The sequence below is a fragment of the Octodon degus genome, unplaced genomic scaffold (assembly GCF_000260255.1).
Source record: "Octodon degus isolate 3935 unplaced genomic scaffold, OctDeg1.0 scaffold00185, whole genome shotgun sequence".
Classification (NCBI taxonomy): domain Eukaryota; kingdom Metazoa; phylum Chordata; class Mammalia; order Rodentia; family Octodontidae; genus Octodon; species Octodon degus.
The window spans coordinates 2,516,527-2,536,129 of NW_004524761.1; the positions used below are offsets into that span (position 1 = coordinate 2,516,527).

Sequence of the window (19,603 nt, forward strand, 5' to 3'; positions counted from 1 at the left end):
AAAAGGAGTCTGAACCACATGATGGTTGACCTACAACACACTCCTGAAACGCCCACCCCCAGCTGCCCTCTGAACCCGAGGAAGACCCAGCCTCCATGCCTACATTCCAGTCCACACTGGTGGGATCTCTGGCAGCCAGACCCAGATTTTGCTTTTCCCTTCCCTCAACACCAGAATGAAAGCCTGTCCCTAGGCCTACTCACATTCTGTATGCTAATGGTCAGCTGTGTCTTGAAGTCACCAAAATCCTTGGCCAGTTCATAACCATGGTGATAGAAGGTGAAGAGTCCTTGCAGGAAGGCCAGTAGCTGTCATAAAGAAAGAAAAACAGAGGTCCTAAGTCCTGGGTGAAAGAAAGACGGCATAGCTGTATCTGAGTCCCCAGTGCTGATATGCACGTCTACAGCAGAGCAGTAATAATGGCTAGCATTTACTGAGCCCCAAACGTGTGCCAAGCACCTGCCTTTCCATGCCTTGTCTTACTGAATACTTGCAACAACTATGCACTACATATTGTTATTTAATAATGAAGACGTAGATTCAGAGAGGTTAAAGGAACTTGTCCCAAAACACACAGGAAGAAGCCAAGATTTGAAACTAGGTCTCACGGACAGCAATGCCCATGTACTTCGTCTGTGAGCCTCATTATTCCTTAATTAACATCATTTCTGCAAAAACTAAAGATCAGGGCTCAAACTTAGTTTCTTGCAAGTACATCTGCACTATAACATTGTCACACAAAAGAACTACAGCAAAAAGGGAAGGTGGTGGATTCAGAGCCTGTAGCCTACCGAGCAAAGCAAAATTAAAGAAAACCATCCACATGAGCCTTGAGGTACATTTTTGAGCTTTCCTTAAACTATTCAAAAGTGAACGCTGTGGATTCCTTTATTAACATACTGCCTCCCCCATTGTGATGGTTTCCAGGAGTTCGTATTTCAATTCATTTGGGGCTAACAGGTAAGTTCATTCGTTGTTCAGTGTTGTCCCTCGGGAATACTGAAAACATCTGCTCACCACAGTTCTTCTAACATGCCTCCATATTCCCAAACACTGTCCCCACCCAAGCCCCTGCCACCCTTCACTTCTCCAAAATAAATAAACGTTCCTGCAGCCTTTCCTTTCAGAGCCTACACCCAGGTCTTGCTGTTGCTATGCTTTCCTGGCCCCTTCCAGAGTCCTGCACATTGTGCTTCAGTTCTGAATTTTCATGAGAAAAAGGCAAAACACAGTAGAAAAGGATCAGAGCCCCACGTCTGTCACAGTTCAGCTCCCCCATGTGAATACCATCCCATTCTTCAGCTTCTGAAGGCCAACTCACATTTCCTGAGCAGTTGACCCTGACCTCCCTGAATTGCCTGTACCACATGCTATCCTAAGACACATTTGCTTGGCATTATATTATTGTATTCGGTTTTCAGTCACTACATGAATGCATCTTTCCTTGTTAAACATAATTCCATCCCACTTTTCTCCTAACCCCCCTTTTTGAGAGGCAGTTCTAATAACGGATAAGGGGTCTCATCTCACTCTTCACTCCCCCCCTTTCCACCTGCTGTGTGGCAAGTCTGGTAAGCACTAACCAGGTACAACCCAGAGGGGGGGCCTGCCTTCAAGGTAAGCCCCAGGGCCAGCCCAGTTTATCAAAGAGCTATGCAAAACCCAATTATAACTATGTGGTACCTTCCTTCCCACTGCCACTATCCCCAGTATATCTATGCTCTTAGTCCTCATGGGAGGTGATGAGCAGGCACTGCTGGATCATCTGGGTATAAAGCCACCTAGTGTCATCATATACATCCCTGGCATAATCATGAATGAGGTGTTATGGTTTGTGTCTACCTATCCTCTCCAAAGCCTCATGCAGTCAAGGGGTAGACTTCTAGAGTTCATGATTAATTCATGATCTGATGTTAGGATTATGGGTGTGAGTGCTATTCCTGCCCTGAGGTGGGCAGCTTGCATACAGTATAATGGAAAAAGGCTCCTGTATGTCCACGTTTTCTGACTCTGTCTGTCTCCCTCTCTCCCTCCCACCATTTTACTCAGATTATTTTTACTGTCTACTGCCACAGGAACTGCTGCCCCTCAGCCATGCCACTCTGCCTTGCAGCCAGCTGATAATGGACTGAAACCTCCACAAACTGGGAGCTAAAACCACAGGGACTCATTGGTCTCTTAGTGTACCATGGGTAGAAACAGTGGCAGGAATGAGGAAAAGACAGACAAGTAACCAGAGCTGAGCCTGGTGGTGGCCTGTTTGCCTGATTGGCAAAGGACCCAAAGAAATAATAGAGGGCATTTATTTATACCTTTGCAAAGAAGTCAGAAATTCTATAAGGATAACATGAACAGTATCATGAGACACAAGGTTCCCTAGGGACTAACAGCCAAAACTGTCCAGGCAGGATGCTTTTTTCAAGATCAAGGTAGCTTGACCACTTTGGCCACAGTGGCCTTGTCCGGCCCGCACATATATGATCAATTTCTAGTTTCAGCAGCTCCCAACGATAACAACAAAAAAGCCTGTCCTTCCTTAATTTGGGGTATTGGGTATTTTGCCTCAGCAACAAGAGAAAAGTAACCAAGACAGAGTGGGAAGCCACACTTATCTGCCAAGGTTAATAGTCAAATATTTTTTTCAAAGATGACGATGACCCAAGCCTTTGGAATGTCCTACACAAAATACTTTTCTGAGAGTAGGGCCCATGCCTTTCCTTCCAGGTGGTTCCAGGATTAGAGAAGAGAATCTTCTACCAAACCTAGCTCTGGAATTCACAACGAAAATTGCTCTTTTGCTCTTCTCATCTCTGCCCTCCCTACAGGCTGTAAACGCTGTTTTATTCCATGACTTTCCAAAACACTGGTCTGCCTCACTAGTTGAGGATAATGCAGAAAATAACAGCTAAACTCTAATCTTATTTGTCTTATAAACTCTGGTTTTTCTTCTCTTAAAATTTTCCTTAAGGCTTTCCTTCTCTTCTCTTATTTCAAACAGCTCGCTAAAATGCTTCCTGGGCATATACGCAAATGCTCCAGAGGCAGACAGTAACTAATATATATTCTGGTTACTTCCTTTGGTCTTGTGCCTTGATTGTCCATTTTTCTACACAAAATGATTCCTTAAATAAGTATTATTTTTGGCCTACTTTCTCCTCTCGTGGCATCCTTTCTCCCCTCCCCATTATCCTCATCCCCTCCCCCATACTGCATGAACTCCTGAACCTGTGACCCAACAGGAAATAAAAGTCCATGCCTTGGGGGGCAGGGAGAGGCCCACAGGAGGACTCCAGAGGCAGGAGGATCCCTCCACTTCAAAGAAATGCTTCTATTCAAACACAAAGAGGAAGTGCTTGTTGTAGCTCCCACATGATTATCCAATAAGAGGGGTCAGCTCATCCATCTAGCTACCACAAGGGACAAAGGAAAGGCCTTCTCCACCTCTCTTTGCCCTTTCCCCATGATTAGCTATAAGCAAAACCTATTAGCCAGCTAACAGCAATATACATACATATATATATATATATATATATATATATATTTTTTTTTTTAATTTTTAAAGAGAAATGAAACTGTTCAAATTAATGCCAGGTGCATCATTCTGAACTACCTAATAAACTCAGGTGTCACCATTCATAGACCAGAATTACTGTTAGGTGAGGAATTCTGTCTTGTCAAAGAGGTGTCCAGGTATGGTGGCATACACCTGTGATCCCAGCACTTGGAAGGCTGAGGCAAGAGCCTCCTTCCTTGTGAGTCCAAGGCCAGTCTGGGCTATATAAGGAAGTTCAAGGCCAGTCTGCCCTACATAGTAAAACTGTGTCTCAAAAAGAAGAAAAGTCCTAATCCCCAGTGCCTTAGGATGAGGCTCTATTTGGAAATAAGTTCTTTACAGCAGCAACCAAGTTAATAAGCCCATCAGGATAGAGTAGTACTAGTATTTCTATAAGGATGACATGATTGGTATCCTATAAAGGGGAGAATTTAGACATAGACACAAATATGCACAGAAAGAGACATTAGGTAAAGATGGAGGATTAGAGTGATGCACTTACATGCAGAGGAATGACAAAGACTATAGGCAAACCACCCACAGCTAGGAAATCAAAGGATTTTTTTTTTTTTTAAATTTGGTATAGGGTCTTGCTACACAGCTCAGACTATGTAGTAGTGATCCTCCTGTTTTCAGTCTCCCCAGCACTGAGATTACCGGTGTGTATCCCCACACCCAGTCTCAGTGGCCAGCTTGGCATGCCAGGGATGGGGTTGGCATGGCATGTGGTACTAAGGATCGAACCCAAGTCCTTACGTTTGCCAGGCAGGCACTTATACTGCTGAGCTATCTCTCAGGCCCAAGGAAAGTATTCTTTCTTTACAGACTTCAGAGGAAGAATGATCCTGCCAATGCCTAAGCCTTAGGCTTCGAGCCCTAGAACTGTAAGTCAACAGACTTCTATCAGGCTAAGCCACCTGTCTGGGGGGGCTTTGTCTCAGCAGCCACAGCAAACTCATGCGGTTCCGAGAATCATCAACGAAGGCGGCAGCCAGTAGAGAACAATGTAAAGCTGATACTAATAGATACTGCTACCCTACCTTAACAGGAGGGTAGCAGTATCTATTAGCATACAGCAGTAGTGACAGTCAATTCCAGCATGGAATCACAGCCAGAAGCTGTTCTGCAACAGAGAAAGAAGCAGGTTATGTTAGAAGATGCACTACAGTCCACATCTGACAGGAAACAAAGAAGGGCAGGACAGGAGGCAAAAAACAATAGCAGAACAAGGAAGGTCTGCAGTGGGGCAGAGGAGTAGGAAGGGAGAGAAGAACAAGGCTCTAAAAATTACTGAGCCAGTGAACTGAGAGGATGTGGTACCTGATGAATATGGGGAACGAGTTCTATTATAGCTTGTGCCTAGATGTACCCTGAAGCCTTAGGCGATCAAAGGTGAGGGTTTTTTGGAGGCAGGTGAATCTATAGTGTATGATGCTGGGATTGAGTCATGGTGCAATACTAGGATCAAGGGCACTAGGATTAAGAGTGTGAGTGCTACCTATCCTTAGGGGATAAGATATAAGATATAAGGGACAGAAAGAGCTACGGTCAGCCTTACATTTTGTTTTTGGGGTTTGCTATTGTTGCTGTTGTTATTGTTGTTGTGTTATTGCTACCTTCTGCCTGCCGTGAACTGTTTGTCCCATCAGTGTCTGTCAGCCAGACCACTGCCTTGGAGCTAGGAACCTCTTCAATGTGTGGGTGTTGGTTATTTTGTCTTAGCAACAAGAAAAGTAACTAAGACAGAATTTGGTACCAGAGACATGGGGTCATTGCTGTGACTGTGCCTGACCATGCGATTTAGCGGCCTTTGGAGCTGGCTTGTGGGGAGGGGGAAGATTAGGAAAGGATCGGAGATTCTGGCTGAACAGCATAGCTGGAACTCCTGCGGCTGCAGCACATACAGGGCACATCTGCTAGACAAATGGAGGATGCCGATCTCAGACAGGATGCCCTAAGCACAGAAATGAGTCCGCAGCAAACTGAATGAAAGACTGGCTTCAGCCAGGCCCACTTCTGCGATCAAGCACTCCAGGGCTAAGGCAGGAGGATTACAAGTCCAAGCACAAAGCATGGGCAACTAAAGCAAGACTCTGTCTCAGACATAAAAATGGATGGGGATATAGATCAGTACAAAGACCCTAGATTTAATCCCCAGCAATAAAAAGGAAAAAAAAGAAAGAAACAGAGAGCTAGCTTTTACACCTCTGGGTCCCATGCAGGAAATCAAGTACTGCTGCCTCAGACCCCCTTGTTCCATCCTAACAGGTCTCACAGAGGATGAGGACAGGACTTCTGCCTGTAATTCTCAACACAACCGACCACCACTGCACCGAAAGCTGGCTCTAGGATTTCCAATGTTCAGAGTTGAAAATGGAGGCAACTAAGGAACTTCAGGAACTGCCAAAAGAGGCACCTGGGAGTAGAACCCAGAGACCAGCAGTTTCAGCACAGGGAAAGATACAAAGATTGCCAGGCTCAATGGAGGCTTGATGAAGCTACCAGCAAGTCTACACAGATAAAAATTATCCCACACACTTATAAAATAGAAATAAGACACGAAACACACTCTACCTAAAAGAAGTAGTCATTTTCTTTCAGATGCTTACCGTTTTCTTTTTTGTGTAAGAAAACACACTTATCTAGGTAAATCAGAAACTTATTTGCACAAAGACCCAAAGCCTGAGACTAAGTCATGAGTTCTATATGGGCTGAAAAATCAAAGGTCTGAACAATTCTCCCCTGAGGCCCATTTGTTATGCTGGTACATTCATGACGTCTACTTTATTAATTAGTACTTGTTTGTACTACATATTCATTGCATTTACTGGGAAGAGTAAGTACATGAACATAAGTATCTTAATGCTTTTTGTCCCATCTCAAAATCTTCTTTGCATTTACCAAAGATCTTTTTCCCTGTTTCTTTCTTTAGCTCTTTGTTTTTTTCAGTTTAAAACTTTTATTCTTTATATCACTAGAATTGATCTTGTTACTCATTGTTTCTTTGTTTTGCTCTTTTTCTCTCTTTCCCCTTCCTACAGTACACATATGAAAACTAGGGTTTTTGCACTCATCTGCAGCCCCAGTCGTTTTTTTAGTTTTTTTTTTTTTAACTAATTTCAATGAGAAAGAAATGGCAATGTGAGTTTCAAAACAGGTTAGTAGGACAATTACAATAATTAATACACTGTATATTGCTATCTTCATAGTATTCAGAAAACAAGATGCAGCATTTACCTTGTCTAAATGCTATTAGTACAAATTCTTCTCATTGAACTAAGAGAAAGTAGCTATGTATCTATTTTAACTATTTTGTATACACAGATATATATTTTTTTTTTTCGCTGCAAAATGGCCCTTCATTTATATCCCCCTTTTTTGCTTTGTCAGAGATGGGTGTTCCACTGCTGTTAGAGAAGCTGTATTTGAAGAAGTCTTTAAAGGACCTTTTCATACTTCATGCCAGTTCAAATATTGTAGGTACCTGAATTCAGAAAAATAACCCAATGTAGTTCAATAGTTCATAATAGTAGTGGGTTATCAGCAGAACTGGCAATTGTTAGAAGGTGCTAACTTGAGCCTTTTACAGCTCAGTATATTAATATAGATTTACTTTGTATATCTTGTGGTTAAACTTTTCTGCTGGATGGTTAAGACCAAGTTAAAGCAAGACCCATATACCTAAAAATGTGGGGCCAAGGAGATGGCTCAGTAGAATAAGTGCTTGCCTGGCAAGCACAAGGGCCTGATTTCAATCCCCAGTTCCACCAAAATAAATAAATAAATAAAAATAAAAATGTAACTTTTGTATCTTACAAGGTCAGTCAAATCCTCTCACAATTTATCCTGAAACCATGTACAGCAGCTTGTAGATCTTTCATCAGTGTCAGTCATCTGGATGAGTCATGGCCATTGCTTGACCAATTTGCTCTCTGTGAAAGGCTGAGAGAATGTTTTCTCTCCATGTGACTCTCCTTAGGCACACTACATCATCGATCACTTTCCTCTGTGGCCCCATATTCTCCTTGAACAGAAAATTTGGGACACCACTGAGTTACAGTATGTCACAGCACAGGTTCTCTTATGTCATGAGTCCTCACTGACTTTGAAGGTCTAGAGCCAAAATATTGGCTATCCTCGTAGCCCTTCTTTGTCTCTAATTTTTGGTCTGCAAACTTTAGTTGTTAACCATCCAGAAGAGAAGCTTAATGATATTATTACCCAGTAACAGAGGCAGCTGTAGCTCTTTATTTATACTTTGGGCTTCTTCAATAAGAGATGTTAAGTGATATTTAAGTGTCTCATTTCATTTAAAATTGTCTCAAGCATTTTCCTACAAATGATTCTAGTTCTTTTCCTCTTTATGGCAGAGCTATACTCCATTGTGTATAATCAGCACACTCCCTTTACCCATTCATCTGTTCACGAGTATGCAGACTGCTTCCAAGATTTCATTGTTATGATCTATGCTGCTATAAACATGAGTATGCATATATCACATATCATATCACATCTACAACTCTTCCAGGAAGATAACTAGAAAGGAAATAGTGGAGTCAAATGGAATTTCTAGTTTTAGTTTTTTTGAAGGCTCTCCATACTAACTTCCATAGTAGTTGTTCTAGTTTACATTTCCACCAACAATGTAAAAGGGTTCCTTCGCCTGGTAACTTCACCAGCATTTGTTATTATTTGATTCTTGATGATGGCCATTCTTTAGGGAACCAGATGGAACCTCAGTGTTGTCTGAATTTGCATTTGTCTGACAGCCAGAGATGTTGAACACGTTTTCATGCAGGTTTTAGCCATTCATACTTCTTATGAGAAGTGTCAACTCATTTCAGCTGCCCATTTCTGATTGATTCTTTTCTAGTTTTCTTGGCTTCTTTACATATTCTAGGTATTAGTCTTCTTCCAGGGAGTAGCTGCCAAACTATTTTTCCTGTTCTGTAGGTTGTCTCTACACCTTTGGTTGTTTCCTTTGCTGTACAGAAGCATTTAAATTTGACATAGTCCCACTTGTTGACTTGATGTTATTTCTTGTGCAGCCAGAGTTCTGTTCACAAAGTCCTTACCTGTGCCTGTGTCTTCAAGGTTTCTACCTATTTTACTTTCTATGAAGTCCTCTTGCCATGGTTATGTACACCAGAGCCACAGCAGGTTGGACCAGCACCAAGTCTGAATGAAACTACAACTGCAATGCACTGAGATAAACTACAGTCAGATTTTTCCTACGACGTAACCTTTTGTGCCCACTGGAACACTCTGCCCCAGTCCAAATCCCATCATGATCCACTCAACAGAATTTAGATGCTGCTCTGATTATAACAAAGCCACCATGAGAAACAACTTTAAATGGCATCTAAATGGCACCTGATTAGACTGTAAAGAGGCTCAAAACCCAGGGGTGAAAAGAGAAAGGGTACTATGTACATTCTGCTCTTTCCTTGGGTTACTACTAGTCAGGTTACATGAGGGAGGATGTGAAAGGAGGTAAGTTAGGTTGTAATCCCCATGGTACAGCAAAATAGTAGACCCTTTTTGGACCCCCATTATACTTCCCCCACCTGGAGACCAAAGAGCACCATGCCAGGTAGCCACAGGAAGGTACTATACATTGCTGACCACTCCACTTCCATCGATGAGCGTGTATGGGAACAGTTGCCAGGAAAAGTCCAGAAAAGCCAGATTGACAAAACACAGTTGTTAGCCAAAGACATAACACCATGGCTGGCCAATCTCTTCATCAACAATGTAGAGTACTTTATAATCTGCTAGGTGACTAAAATGAAAGGTCAAGGTGAAAGTCCATCATTAAACCCTGCATGTCTACTTACAGGCTCCACGAACTCGAACATCTTCCTCTCCTGCACTTCTTGCACCTTGAACACATATTCCAGGGATACCTCATAGAAGTGCTGCCGGACCAGGTCTACCTGGCTGTCTGCCTACAAAGAAGACAGGATTTAAGAGGAAAATCTAGTTATGATCCAACAAGAACACTGACCAAGCAGAAAAACATCCCTGGAGACAATTTTTAAAAGCAAAACAAACAGCTTGATACAGAAACAAGTATAATTATAATGATTAGCCCAACATTAATTTTATGCCAGGCACCATGTCCATAGCTACATAAATAAATACATATAACACTTTATTTAATCCTCATTAATTTTAATTATATAATCCTCATTATATTCCTATAAAGGAAATAATATCTTTATCGCTAATTTGCAGAAGGAAGATGAAGTGTACCCAAGCATTAAGAAACCTAACTAAGGTCATGCAACTATTAAAGAACAACAGCTGTGGTTTCTGTCCAGGTGGATCTGTCTTCAAGACCCTCCATCATTCTTACAAACTCTACTCTTCCCACACCTGAGTTCCATGGCAAACAGAGGTTTAGAGCAGAAAGAACGAAGCCTGGTGCAGTGGCACAAGCCTCCCAGCTACTTGAGAGGCTGAGGCAATTAGAGTCTCACAATCTTAGTGAGACCCTGTCTCAAACAAACAAAACAAGAATGCCTACGGAGCTGTCCTCAGCCATCATTTCTCATGAACAAGCTGGTAGAGGGCAGGAGACCCCAAAACAGGACATTTTCATACCAGAGCCAAGTACTCTGCTAATGACAAGGATAAATTACCATTTATCCTAAGAGGGTAATCACATTGCTCCCCCACACTCCCATTTTTCCCTCTGCAGATGGTGTCCAGGACAGGCCACCCTGGAAATAGTTAAGTCACTGATCCGCAATCTCCTATCCAGGGCTGAAAATGAGTAGCACTCCATGAGCATGCTTTGCTAAAGAGATGCCCCGCCCTTGCTCACTCAAAGTGTTCTGCCTGTCCACCATGTGGCTGTATCCACATGTTCTTCTAAAATACAGTTTCACTGAGAGCACAATTCACCAACAAAGCACTATAGTGGATATGGTGGGGTTTTTAAATATAAATAAATTATGCTGCTAGTACAAAACAAAGCACTGTTTTCCTTAGAACTTAGTCACAACCAGTTTATATCACCCTACTGAAACAAAAGAGCACCCCCAAAGGACATTTATTATTCCTTTGTCAAGATTCCTCAGAAGGGCAGGGGAGAGAGCTCAATAGAATAAGTGCCAAGCGCAGGGTCCTGAGTTCAATCCAAAAAAAAAAAAAAAAAAAAAAAAAAGATTCCTCAGAAGAAACTTGCAATAGACCCTTCCATTATCCCACACATGTTATGCTACATGACACTGTAAGATTTTAGTAAATCATTCTTTCCTTCAGCTGTCACAAGCAAAGAGAGTTCCTTCACCAGGCTTACAACACAATGAACACAAAACAGAGTGCGAACCAAGTCAAATAGCTATATAAATAAAAGTTACAAGCTCTGGTAAAATACAAGATGAGGTACATAAAAAATAAAGCCCCAAAGTGTGTATTCAAGTCTCTCTTGCTACCAACGTCCTCCCAGATAAATGACACATTCACACCAGAAGCATGGTCTGCTGAGTTACTGCTGACATTGCCAGTCCTACGGATAACCCGCTACTCTTAGGGACTACTGGACTATATTGGATTATTTTGCTGAATTCACACACCTACAACATTTAAATGGCAATGGAATACCCCTCTCTGACAAAACTAAACAAAAAAAGGGGATACAAATGAAGAACCATTTTGTATCTATATAGACAAAATAGGATAAATATAGAGCTACTTTCTCTTAATTCAATGAGAAGAAAGATTTGTAGTAATACTATTTGGACAGGATATCATGTCCACATCTTGTACTATGAATAATCACTACAAAGACAACCATATGCAATGTATTACTTATCAAAACTGTCCTATTAATTGGTTTGGAAACTGTCTCACTGCTATTATTTTCTCAATAAAATTAATTTTTAAAAATGAATAAAAAGGAAGGGCTAGGCTGAGGGCATCTTCTAACTATCCTTATCTGAGGGCAAGGTTTCAGGAGGACTGTACACCCTCATTTAACATGCACAGCTGCTTAGACAATCAGGTTGACATGTCTTCCGGCTGGGCTCCTGCTAGCCGTGCCTCATATATTCCGGCAGCTTTCAACGTCCTTGGGGTGCAACTCCAACACACATCACTGACTACATCTTCTTCCTCCAGCCATCCTACACACATCTCACACATTTTCCACAGGCTTGCTAACTACAACTCACTGTTAGGCACGGGAAAGGATCATTCTGAGAATCTGCAAAGAGGTCTCTTGCAGCATAGGCAACACGAAAGAGCCACAAGGAAATTCCAGGGAGGAACAAGGAACCAACTCAGAGAGCTGACCTGAGCGCATGTTCCAGTTCTACAATCTTCTGGTTACTGTGACCTGTTGCAGTCACTGCTCCCACCTGGAGGATGGAGATACTGATATCTGCCCTTGCTGAGTGGAGCGAGTTCACAGAGAAAATGGGCTAAATGATGCCAAAATCTGGAGACAGGAAGAGTCCTGTGATTATTGGACAGTACCTGTCACCAGGCGCTTCCCCATCAATGGGTTGTAGTCCTTCCACCCTAAATCAGCATACACTGTCCCCCAAGGCCACAACACTGCCCTCCGAACAGTCTCCGCACCTGTGTTCTCCACCCAGAAGCCAGAATTTCCTCTTAGAATCTCAATCAGATGCCTCCCAGCCTCTTCCTGGCCTCCCTGGCCTCGATGGTGGAATTCAAAGCCCTGTTCCATCTGCCCAGCCCAGCGGCCCCTCCGCCCAGTCTAACCAGCCCTCACTGTGCTTAGTATTCTGCTTTCTTCCTAAGTTCCACACTTCTTTCTAGCCTAAAACCTTTGCATTTAGCATTCATTCTCTGAAAAGTTCTTTTCCTAAATAAGGTAAGTGTGTGTGTGTGTGTGTGTGTGTGTGTGTGTAACTAAAGTACATAATTAAAAATATTTTCACGGGGCCAGGGAGATGGCTCAGCAGAATAAGCACTACCCTGGCAAGTGCAAGGATCTGAGTTCAATCCCCGATGCCACCAAAAAAAAAAAAAAAAAAATTCACAATGTCCCAATAAACACTCATGTTTAATTAGTACAATGAGCTTTCATATTTTTATCTAGCTTACTCTATTCTACTGAACGGCCCAACAGTTCTCGTCATTATACATCCACAGCTTGCAAGCCTGTCCCGGCCTTCAAAGCAGCTCATGTCTAATCCTCCTAGGCCCTCCTGAGCTTTTCAGAAAAGCATTCATTAACCATCCTATCTCCCAATTTATATCCTTATCCCTTTGTGAAGTTCTTATTTATTCCTGTCTCTTGTGTTGCCTACTAGAATACCGTCTGTGAAAAGATACCTTGTCTATCCCAGTGTCCACAAAGTAGCTGGATATAGGAAATGCAAACACACTAAATGGCTTGCTCTCCGTGCGGCTATCAGTCAGTATCAAAGGTGACCCAGCCCTGACAAGCAACACATAACTCAATGCATTTTCCAAAGAAAACATAAGAGAAATCTCAACTGCAGTGAGGTTTTCTTGCCAGCATCCCTGCTTACCATGGGCCACAGAATTTATCACATCCTTAGACTCTCTAAACTAGAATAAGAAGCCAGGACTTTAACCTGATTGCCAGACAACTTGCTATGGTCTGAAATGGTTTGAGTGTGTCCCCAAAATTCCTATGCTGGGGACCTGGCCCGCAGTGTGAAAGCACTAAGAGGCCGGGTGGCGCCCAGGGGCAGGTCACAGGAGGCACTGCCCTGGAAAGGGAGGCACTTTCTTGGGGCCTTAGTTAACTCTCTCAAGAAACTTGTTTTATAAAAACAACTCTGGCCCCTCCTTGCTCTTTCTAGCTTCCTGTCTTACCCTGTGGTGCCTGCCCATGATGTCACCACTCATGAAGAGGTATGGGGGAAGGAGTAGCTCTCTAGAGCTGGTGCTATGCTGTTTGAAATTTCAGCCTTCAAAACTGCAAGTGAAGTAAAGCTCTTTTCTTTATAAAGTACTCAGCCTCAAGCATTCAGTTCTAGTGACAGAAAACCAATACACCAACTCACAACAGTTCATCTGTCAAACTATAAATCTTACAGCTTGAACAGATCCATCAATCAATCTGTTTTTCTCCAAAACTGTTGAGTTCCATGACAGTAGAACCTTCATTTCATTCCCCATGACACACTCAGAGCCTGACCAGACTTTCACAGAACTATCTCATGAATACTGGAATAAAGCAATACTGTTTCTTTATTGCAATACACAATGTTCACATTTTTGTTAATCCACTAGATGGCAGTGTCATCCCACACTGCTGCCCTGTAACTTCTCACTCCACAGATTGGGCGATGGACTCAAACTGAAAAGCCTTCAATCCGGAGTTCTACAATCAGAGCATAATTCTGAATAATGAAAGACAGCGGGTTTTATCCAAGATGTACCAGGTATTTAATAATGTTCACAAAAGTTAATTTTTAAAATAAATGTGAAGGAAATCATTACTAAATAGGTGGAACATCTTAATATGCAAATCACTTTGCCTCTGCTAGGAAATCAGATCCTTTGACTATATCCAACAAAGTCTTGGTAGATGCTCGCCAAGGTCCTTCCTTCTCTCCACTTGTATTTGCACAACTGGAAGGGATCAGAGCCCCTAGACCCTGAGAGGAAAAAAATAAAAATGGAGGGAAAAAGGGCTCCACAGCTAGGTGGCATGATCAGCTAGCTGTGGGCAGGCTACTGACCAGCTGTGAGCCTGTCTCCTCAGATGTAAAGCTGACATTCACACTTCATGGGATAGCTGTGAGGAGTCAAGAAGACTCTATGGAAAGTCCTTAACACAGCACTTCAGGCATACATGTGCAGTCAGTAAGTGCTATGGACGTTGCTGGTAGTAGCTGTATGCCGTGGCTGTTACTGGACGGTTTCTACCTGTAATTTAGCATAGGAATACCTGAGTAGCAACACCTGAGAAATGGGCCTGAGAAAACCAGAGCTTGCAAAACAGATGATAGTGCAATCCTTGCCCCCACCTGTGAGTACTTAGCAAGCAGGAGTGTGTAAAAGACAGGAGCACAAAGAACTAGAACAAAAAAGCATAATAAAAAACATTCATGGGCCGGGGAGATGGCTCAGTGGAATAAGCGCTTCCCTGGCAAGCGCAAGGGCCTGAGTTCAATCCCTTGGTTCTGCAAAAAAAAAAGAAAGAAAGAAAAGAAAAACATTCACTGGGCTATACAAGGGCAAAGGCTGTAGTGCCACCCAGCATGGGTGGAGGGGACAGAGAGGAGCAGGCCAGTCAGAGGAATAATATCTGTATTTGCTCAGCAGCGATGGTTTGCCTTCTCATTCATGAACTAGTCAGAAGGGGTTTATGAGTATTTTACAAATAAAGGAATGAAAGCTCAAAGAGCCTAAGGTACTTGCTCCAGATCACACAGCAAATACAAGAAGGGGAAGTCCCAAGGAAGGTACCCTCTTTGGTAGGCCATGCTTCAGGTCCTTATGCTGTGATAACTCAGAGGGAACTGGCACTGGAATGATCCTTAAAACACTGGATTAAAAAACAACAACAACAACACTGGAGTCAGTGCAGTCAGTAATACCCAGCCATGGAAAGAATGGACCCTCACCACAGAGACCACTGTGCCTACAGGATACCTGGGGGCTTCCAGTATCAACAGGTGCCAGAACTAACACCCACCTATGCCACTCAGGGCAGCTGCATGGTTGTGGTGCATTAAGTAACGGTTAACTTACAACATCGAGCTGAACTGAATCAACATTGCTGGGTGTCGAAGGTCCAGCTGAGAACGTTGCCAGCAGCATAGCAAGAACTGAAAGAAAGATGCTGTGCTGTCAATTCTCCTAGAGAAGCTTGTCAGGCTGGCTTTTCTGATATGAACTCAGCTGTTCTCATCAGAAGCAGAACTCAGGTCCTCTCCGTTGCTGAGGATGGCTGCCGTTTTTCTGGGGGGAGCTCTGGTCCTAAGGGTTGCTTCCTGGTTCCGGTGCAGATACCTCGACCTTCTGGCACAGATCTTTCATCCCGCTGGATCAGACTTTCTAGCTTCTATCACTGACCTTTGGGCCATCCCACTGTAGATCCTTAATACAGACTAGGATCAAGACACTGTCATGGGTTGTAGGCCTTCAGCTGAACTTACGGAGGACACTGCTATGGGCTCTAGGTCTTCAATTTGATCCTTCATACAGACTTGCATCAAGACACTGTCATGGGCTGTAGGCCTCGAGCTGAACACATGGAGGACACTGCTATGGGCTCTAGGTCTTCTACTTGACACGTGGACACTGCCTTGGGATCCAGGCCCTCAGCTGGATTCTTTGAGTCCCTAGTGCATGGACAGATCTCTTGCATTCTTCTGCATTTTTTAACTTTTGGGGTAAATATTATAAAATAATCATATGTGTCTTTATTAAATTCTATTTAAATTTAAATCTATTAAATCTTTTTGCAAATCAATCCTGACTATACCATTGGTCAGCCTTACAATAGTGTATAACCAAGAAGAAGCTGCGGAGCTAGAGAGACTTGGCCACCGTCAAGCACAGCCAAAGAAATTTTCCTGAAATTTGAGTTTCCAAACCCTAAATGCCATCTAATGTTAGAAGAATCAGAACTAGTAAGTGAGCACTGGGACAGACCCTAAATGGAATTACTGAATTATCAGGAGCAATCTATCTATCTTGAGGCAGCATCCAGAGGCTGTGTCCTTGTGTTGACTTGTGGTCCTTATCACCACTCAAAGATTGTGTGGTACTTTTTGTGGGGTTTTTGGTGATGGTAGGGATAGAACCCAGGAGCTTGCGTGTATTAGGTAAGCACTATACCATTGTGCTACACCCCTGGCACCAAAGAATCGGTTCAAATGCTCACTTCAAAGCAAAAAATTCCTGAGAGCACCACATTCCTACCTGAAAATGGATATGAAATCACAAGTAAGAGGGACCCGGACTCCACATCTCCTTACGTTCATCTTTCATCTCCTCACTTGATATAAGTACTGACATGGCATATACTCAAAAAGAAATGAAGCTCAAGAGCAACAGGCAGCCTGAAAGCCTACGCTTCTCCTTAGGGACATCATTTGAAAAGTTGGGCAAATTGTTGAGAGTTAAATAAAATGACCCTCATGAGGTCAAAGTTAGGATTCCACTAGGAAACTGCACTGCCTCCCAGAAACTAAACTTCCTCACCATGCAAATCACCACAAACTAAGTAAAACAATGAAAACTCTAGGGCTTCAAACTGACTTTTCTTTCCAAGTGAAATACTTTTTTAAAAGATCCCATGCAAATCCATAGGAACCAGGAACAGGCTGATAAATATTTTCTTTAAACAAGATTACCGGGCTGGTGAGATGGCTCAGTGGTCTAAGGCACCTACTTAGAACAAGCTCAACAAAGCACAGGAACCGCAGTTCAATCCCCCAGCACCACATGCTAGCCAGCCCCGCCCCCTGGTGGGCTGAGCTCGCCACACACACACACACACACACACACACACGCACACAAATAAATAAATAAATAAAATTAAAAAAAAAAAAAGATTGCCAAAATTCAAAATATGAAAGCAAAACCAACCCCCCCAAATACATATATATATACATATATATGTATATATATATATATATATATATATCATATCAGTAAGACACTATTATAACACTATTATAACAAAAAAAGGCAAGAAAACTGTCAGATACTGCATTGAAATAATATTTAAAAATTAACATTAAGGAAGGATGAAAAAGTGCCTCAAATGCAAACAATGTAAGTCACTGACATGGACAGGAAGTCAGAGTTAAGGAAACAGAGTACAGTATTAAGGCCAAGGGTGAGAGAAACAGGAAGACACATCTCAGCATGCAGTGAAGAGTGCCAGTCTAGCAACGCGAGCTGCTCCACAGAAGGCAGCCCTCAGGCCAGCAGCACAACCCAGAGCCACAAAGGTGGGCAGGACAGGAGGTCCAGAGGCAATACAGGCATCGGGAAGTGTGGGAGGCATCGGGATCAAGCTCCCAGTTTCCAAGGTCTCTGGCAAAGACGTAAGGTTTTCTGGCAAAGGGTAAGCACAGGCATTGCCTAAAAGCTACATATTTTGTTCAGGATATATGTCAAGTTTCTTACCTCCTGAAGCTGAGATTCCTTCTTTTTGGAAGACAAATTCAAGTGTTTTTCTAAGGTGCCACAATACTTTTCTGTCTCTTTGTCATACTTCTTTTTGGCTTCCTGGCAAAAAGAAAAAAGAAAGAGAGGGAAAGAGACAGAAAAAAATGAAAGATGTTATAGGCTGCATGACTAAAGCGATCCAGTCTGCCCAGACCCTGCTGCTCTCCGTACAGGCTCGCTGCTCCCACTGCACAGAACAGCAGTAGGCAGCACGGCTCCTGCTCTCCTGTGAAGCCACAGCACTATCCTGGCACGGCCTGCTCACCAGAGCATCTGTGTGGCACCCAGGCACCAGCCCAACCCCAGAAACAAACTCTACCTTCTAAGATCCCCGATTATGGGGACTGCACATGTAGCTCAGGGGTGGAATCCCTGCTTACCATGAATGAGGCACAGGGTTAGGGACCAACATCATAAATGCATAAAGGGCAGGGGAGAGAACTCCAGTTGTCACACCAAAATTTCTAGTTTCAATTCATACAGATGCCAAGCTAGAGAAATTAAGGCCATGGAGGTTACATATGAAGCTAACGCTACCCCCAGCCTGAATGGGACACATTTAAAATAAGGCTTAACAGAATTCAAACAGAACTCCTGGGGCTGGGGAGATAACTCAGCAGTCTAAGTGCCTGCCTGGCAACCACAAGGACCAGGGTTTGATCCCCAGTGCTGTATGCTGTGCTGGCCACCAAAACCAGGTAGGGCAGTGCATGCCTTAATCCCAGCATTGGAGAGGCTGAGACAGTTGGATCACTACGAGTCTGAGCTGCATAGTGAGACCCTGCACCAAATAAATAAATAAATAAATAAATAAATAAATCTTTTTTAAAAAATACAACTCCTCTGTATAGATTACCACCTGATGCCATGTATATTTCTCTATGCTGTAGAATAATTCAAAACACAGTAAGATAATATCTTCACAAACATGTTCACGACGGTAGCATTGATAACAGCAAAACTGAACAAGCAGCAGCAACATCACTGCCCAAAAATAGGATCTGTCATCATTAAAGCATGGGACTTCCAATATATCTAATTAACCAAATGGAAGACTATTTAGTGGATCATGAGACAACGAAAACTATAACAACACGGTATAAACCTGGGCCAGCCTACACAAGGCATCTACTTACAGGCAAAAAATAAGATGAGTGTAAACTTAAATGAAAATATTTCAGATAAGAAAATAGAACAATGAAAATTTTTTCCTCCCTTTGGGAATTTTTATTAGCCTATTATTGCCTTTAAAACTAAAAATAATTATAATAATACAAATATTAATCCATCATCAAGTCCTTGAGTCACTGAGGTTCCATTTTTATTCCCCATTTTAAAGATAATAAAATTTCAAGCCAGGGCAGTTAACTTATAAAATTTTGCAGAAAATGACAGAACTGAGATCAGGACTCGAGGCGACTGTCCTCCAAGCCCACATTCTCCACCACATCTGAGGCACTTCCAAGGGCAGGCTTTTTTTCTTCCACATTCCAGTGGAGACTGAAGGCAAAATGGGTGGGAGAAAGCTGGTACCAGTCCAATAAGCAGTTTCAAATTCACTAATTCCTACTTTTGAGCATATGGAACTCACAGAAGATATTTCTGTGCAACTCTAGGCTAATGAGAGAAAAAGAATATTTTTCAAGCACGATAAGGAAGCTCAGACATTTCTCTTCATTCATTTACCTAATCTACACTGAGCACCCACTCTGTTCAGTTCCACACAGGCACTGGAAATGTGAGACAGAAACTGTCCCTACTCTCATGACAATAATGGTCTAGTAGAGAGAAGCACAATTACCAATAAACAAGTAAGCAGCATCGTTTCAGACAGCTGAAAGTGCTACAAAGGAAACAGTATGGTCACAGAGATTCTTTAGATAGGGTACTCAGGAAAGGCGTCACGTG

At 42.6% G+C, this 19,603-nt stretch overlaps 1 protein-coding gene across 5 annotated transcripts in view; it reads right to left on the bottom strand.

Annotated features, from left to right (window-relative positions):
- The window catches only part of Arhgap26 (Rho GTPase activating protein 26), a 466,344-nt gene that overhangs the window by 308,629 nt on the left and 138,112 nt on the right, over positions 1 to 19,603 (bottom strand). For all 5 annotated transcript variants that reach the window (XM_023704062.1, XM_023704060.1, XM_023704061.1 and 2 more), the window contains exons 5-7: positions 17,654 to 17,755; positions 9,391 to 9,501; positions 204 to 308 (exon numbers count right to left, since the gene is read on the bottom strand). In XM_023704062.1, the coding sequence (XP_023559830.1) occupies positions 204 to 308; positions 9,391 to 9,501; positions 17,654 to 17,755 (318 nt within the window). The remainder of the gene's footprint in view (positions 1 to 203; positions 309 to 9,390; positions 9,502 to 17,653; positions 17,756 to 19,603) is intronic.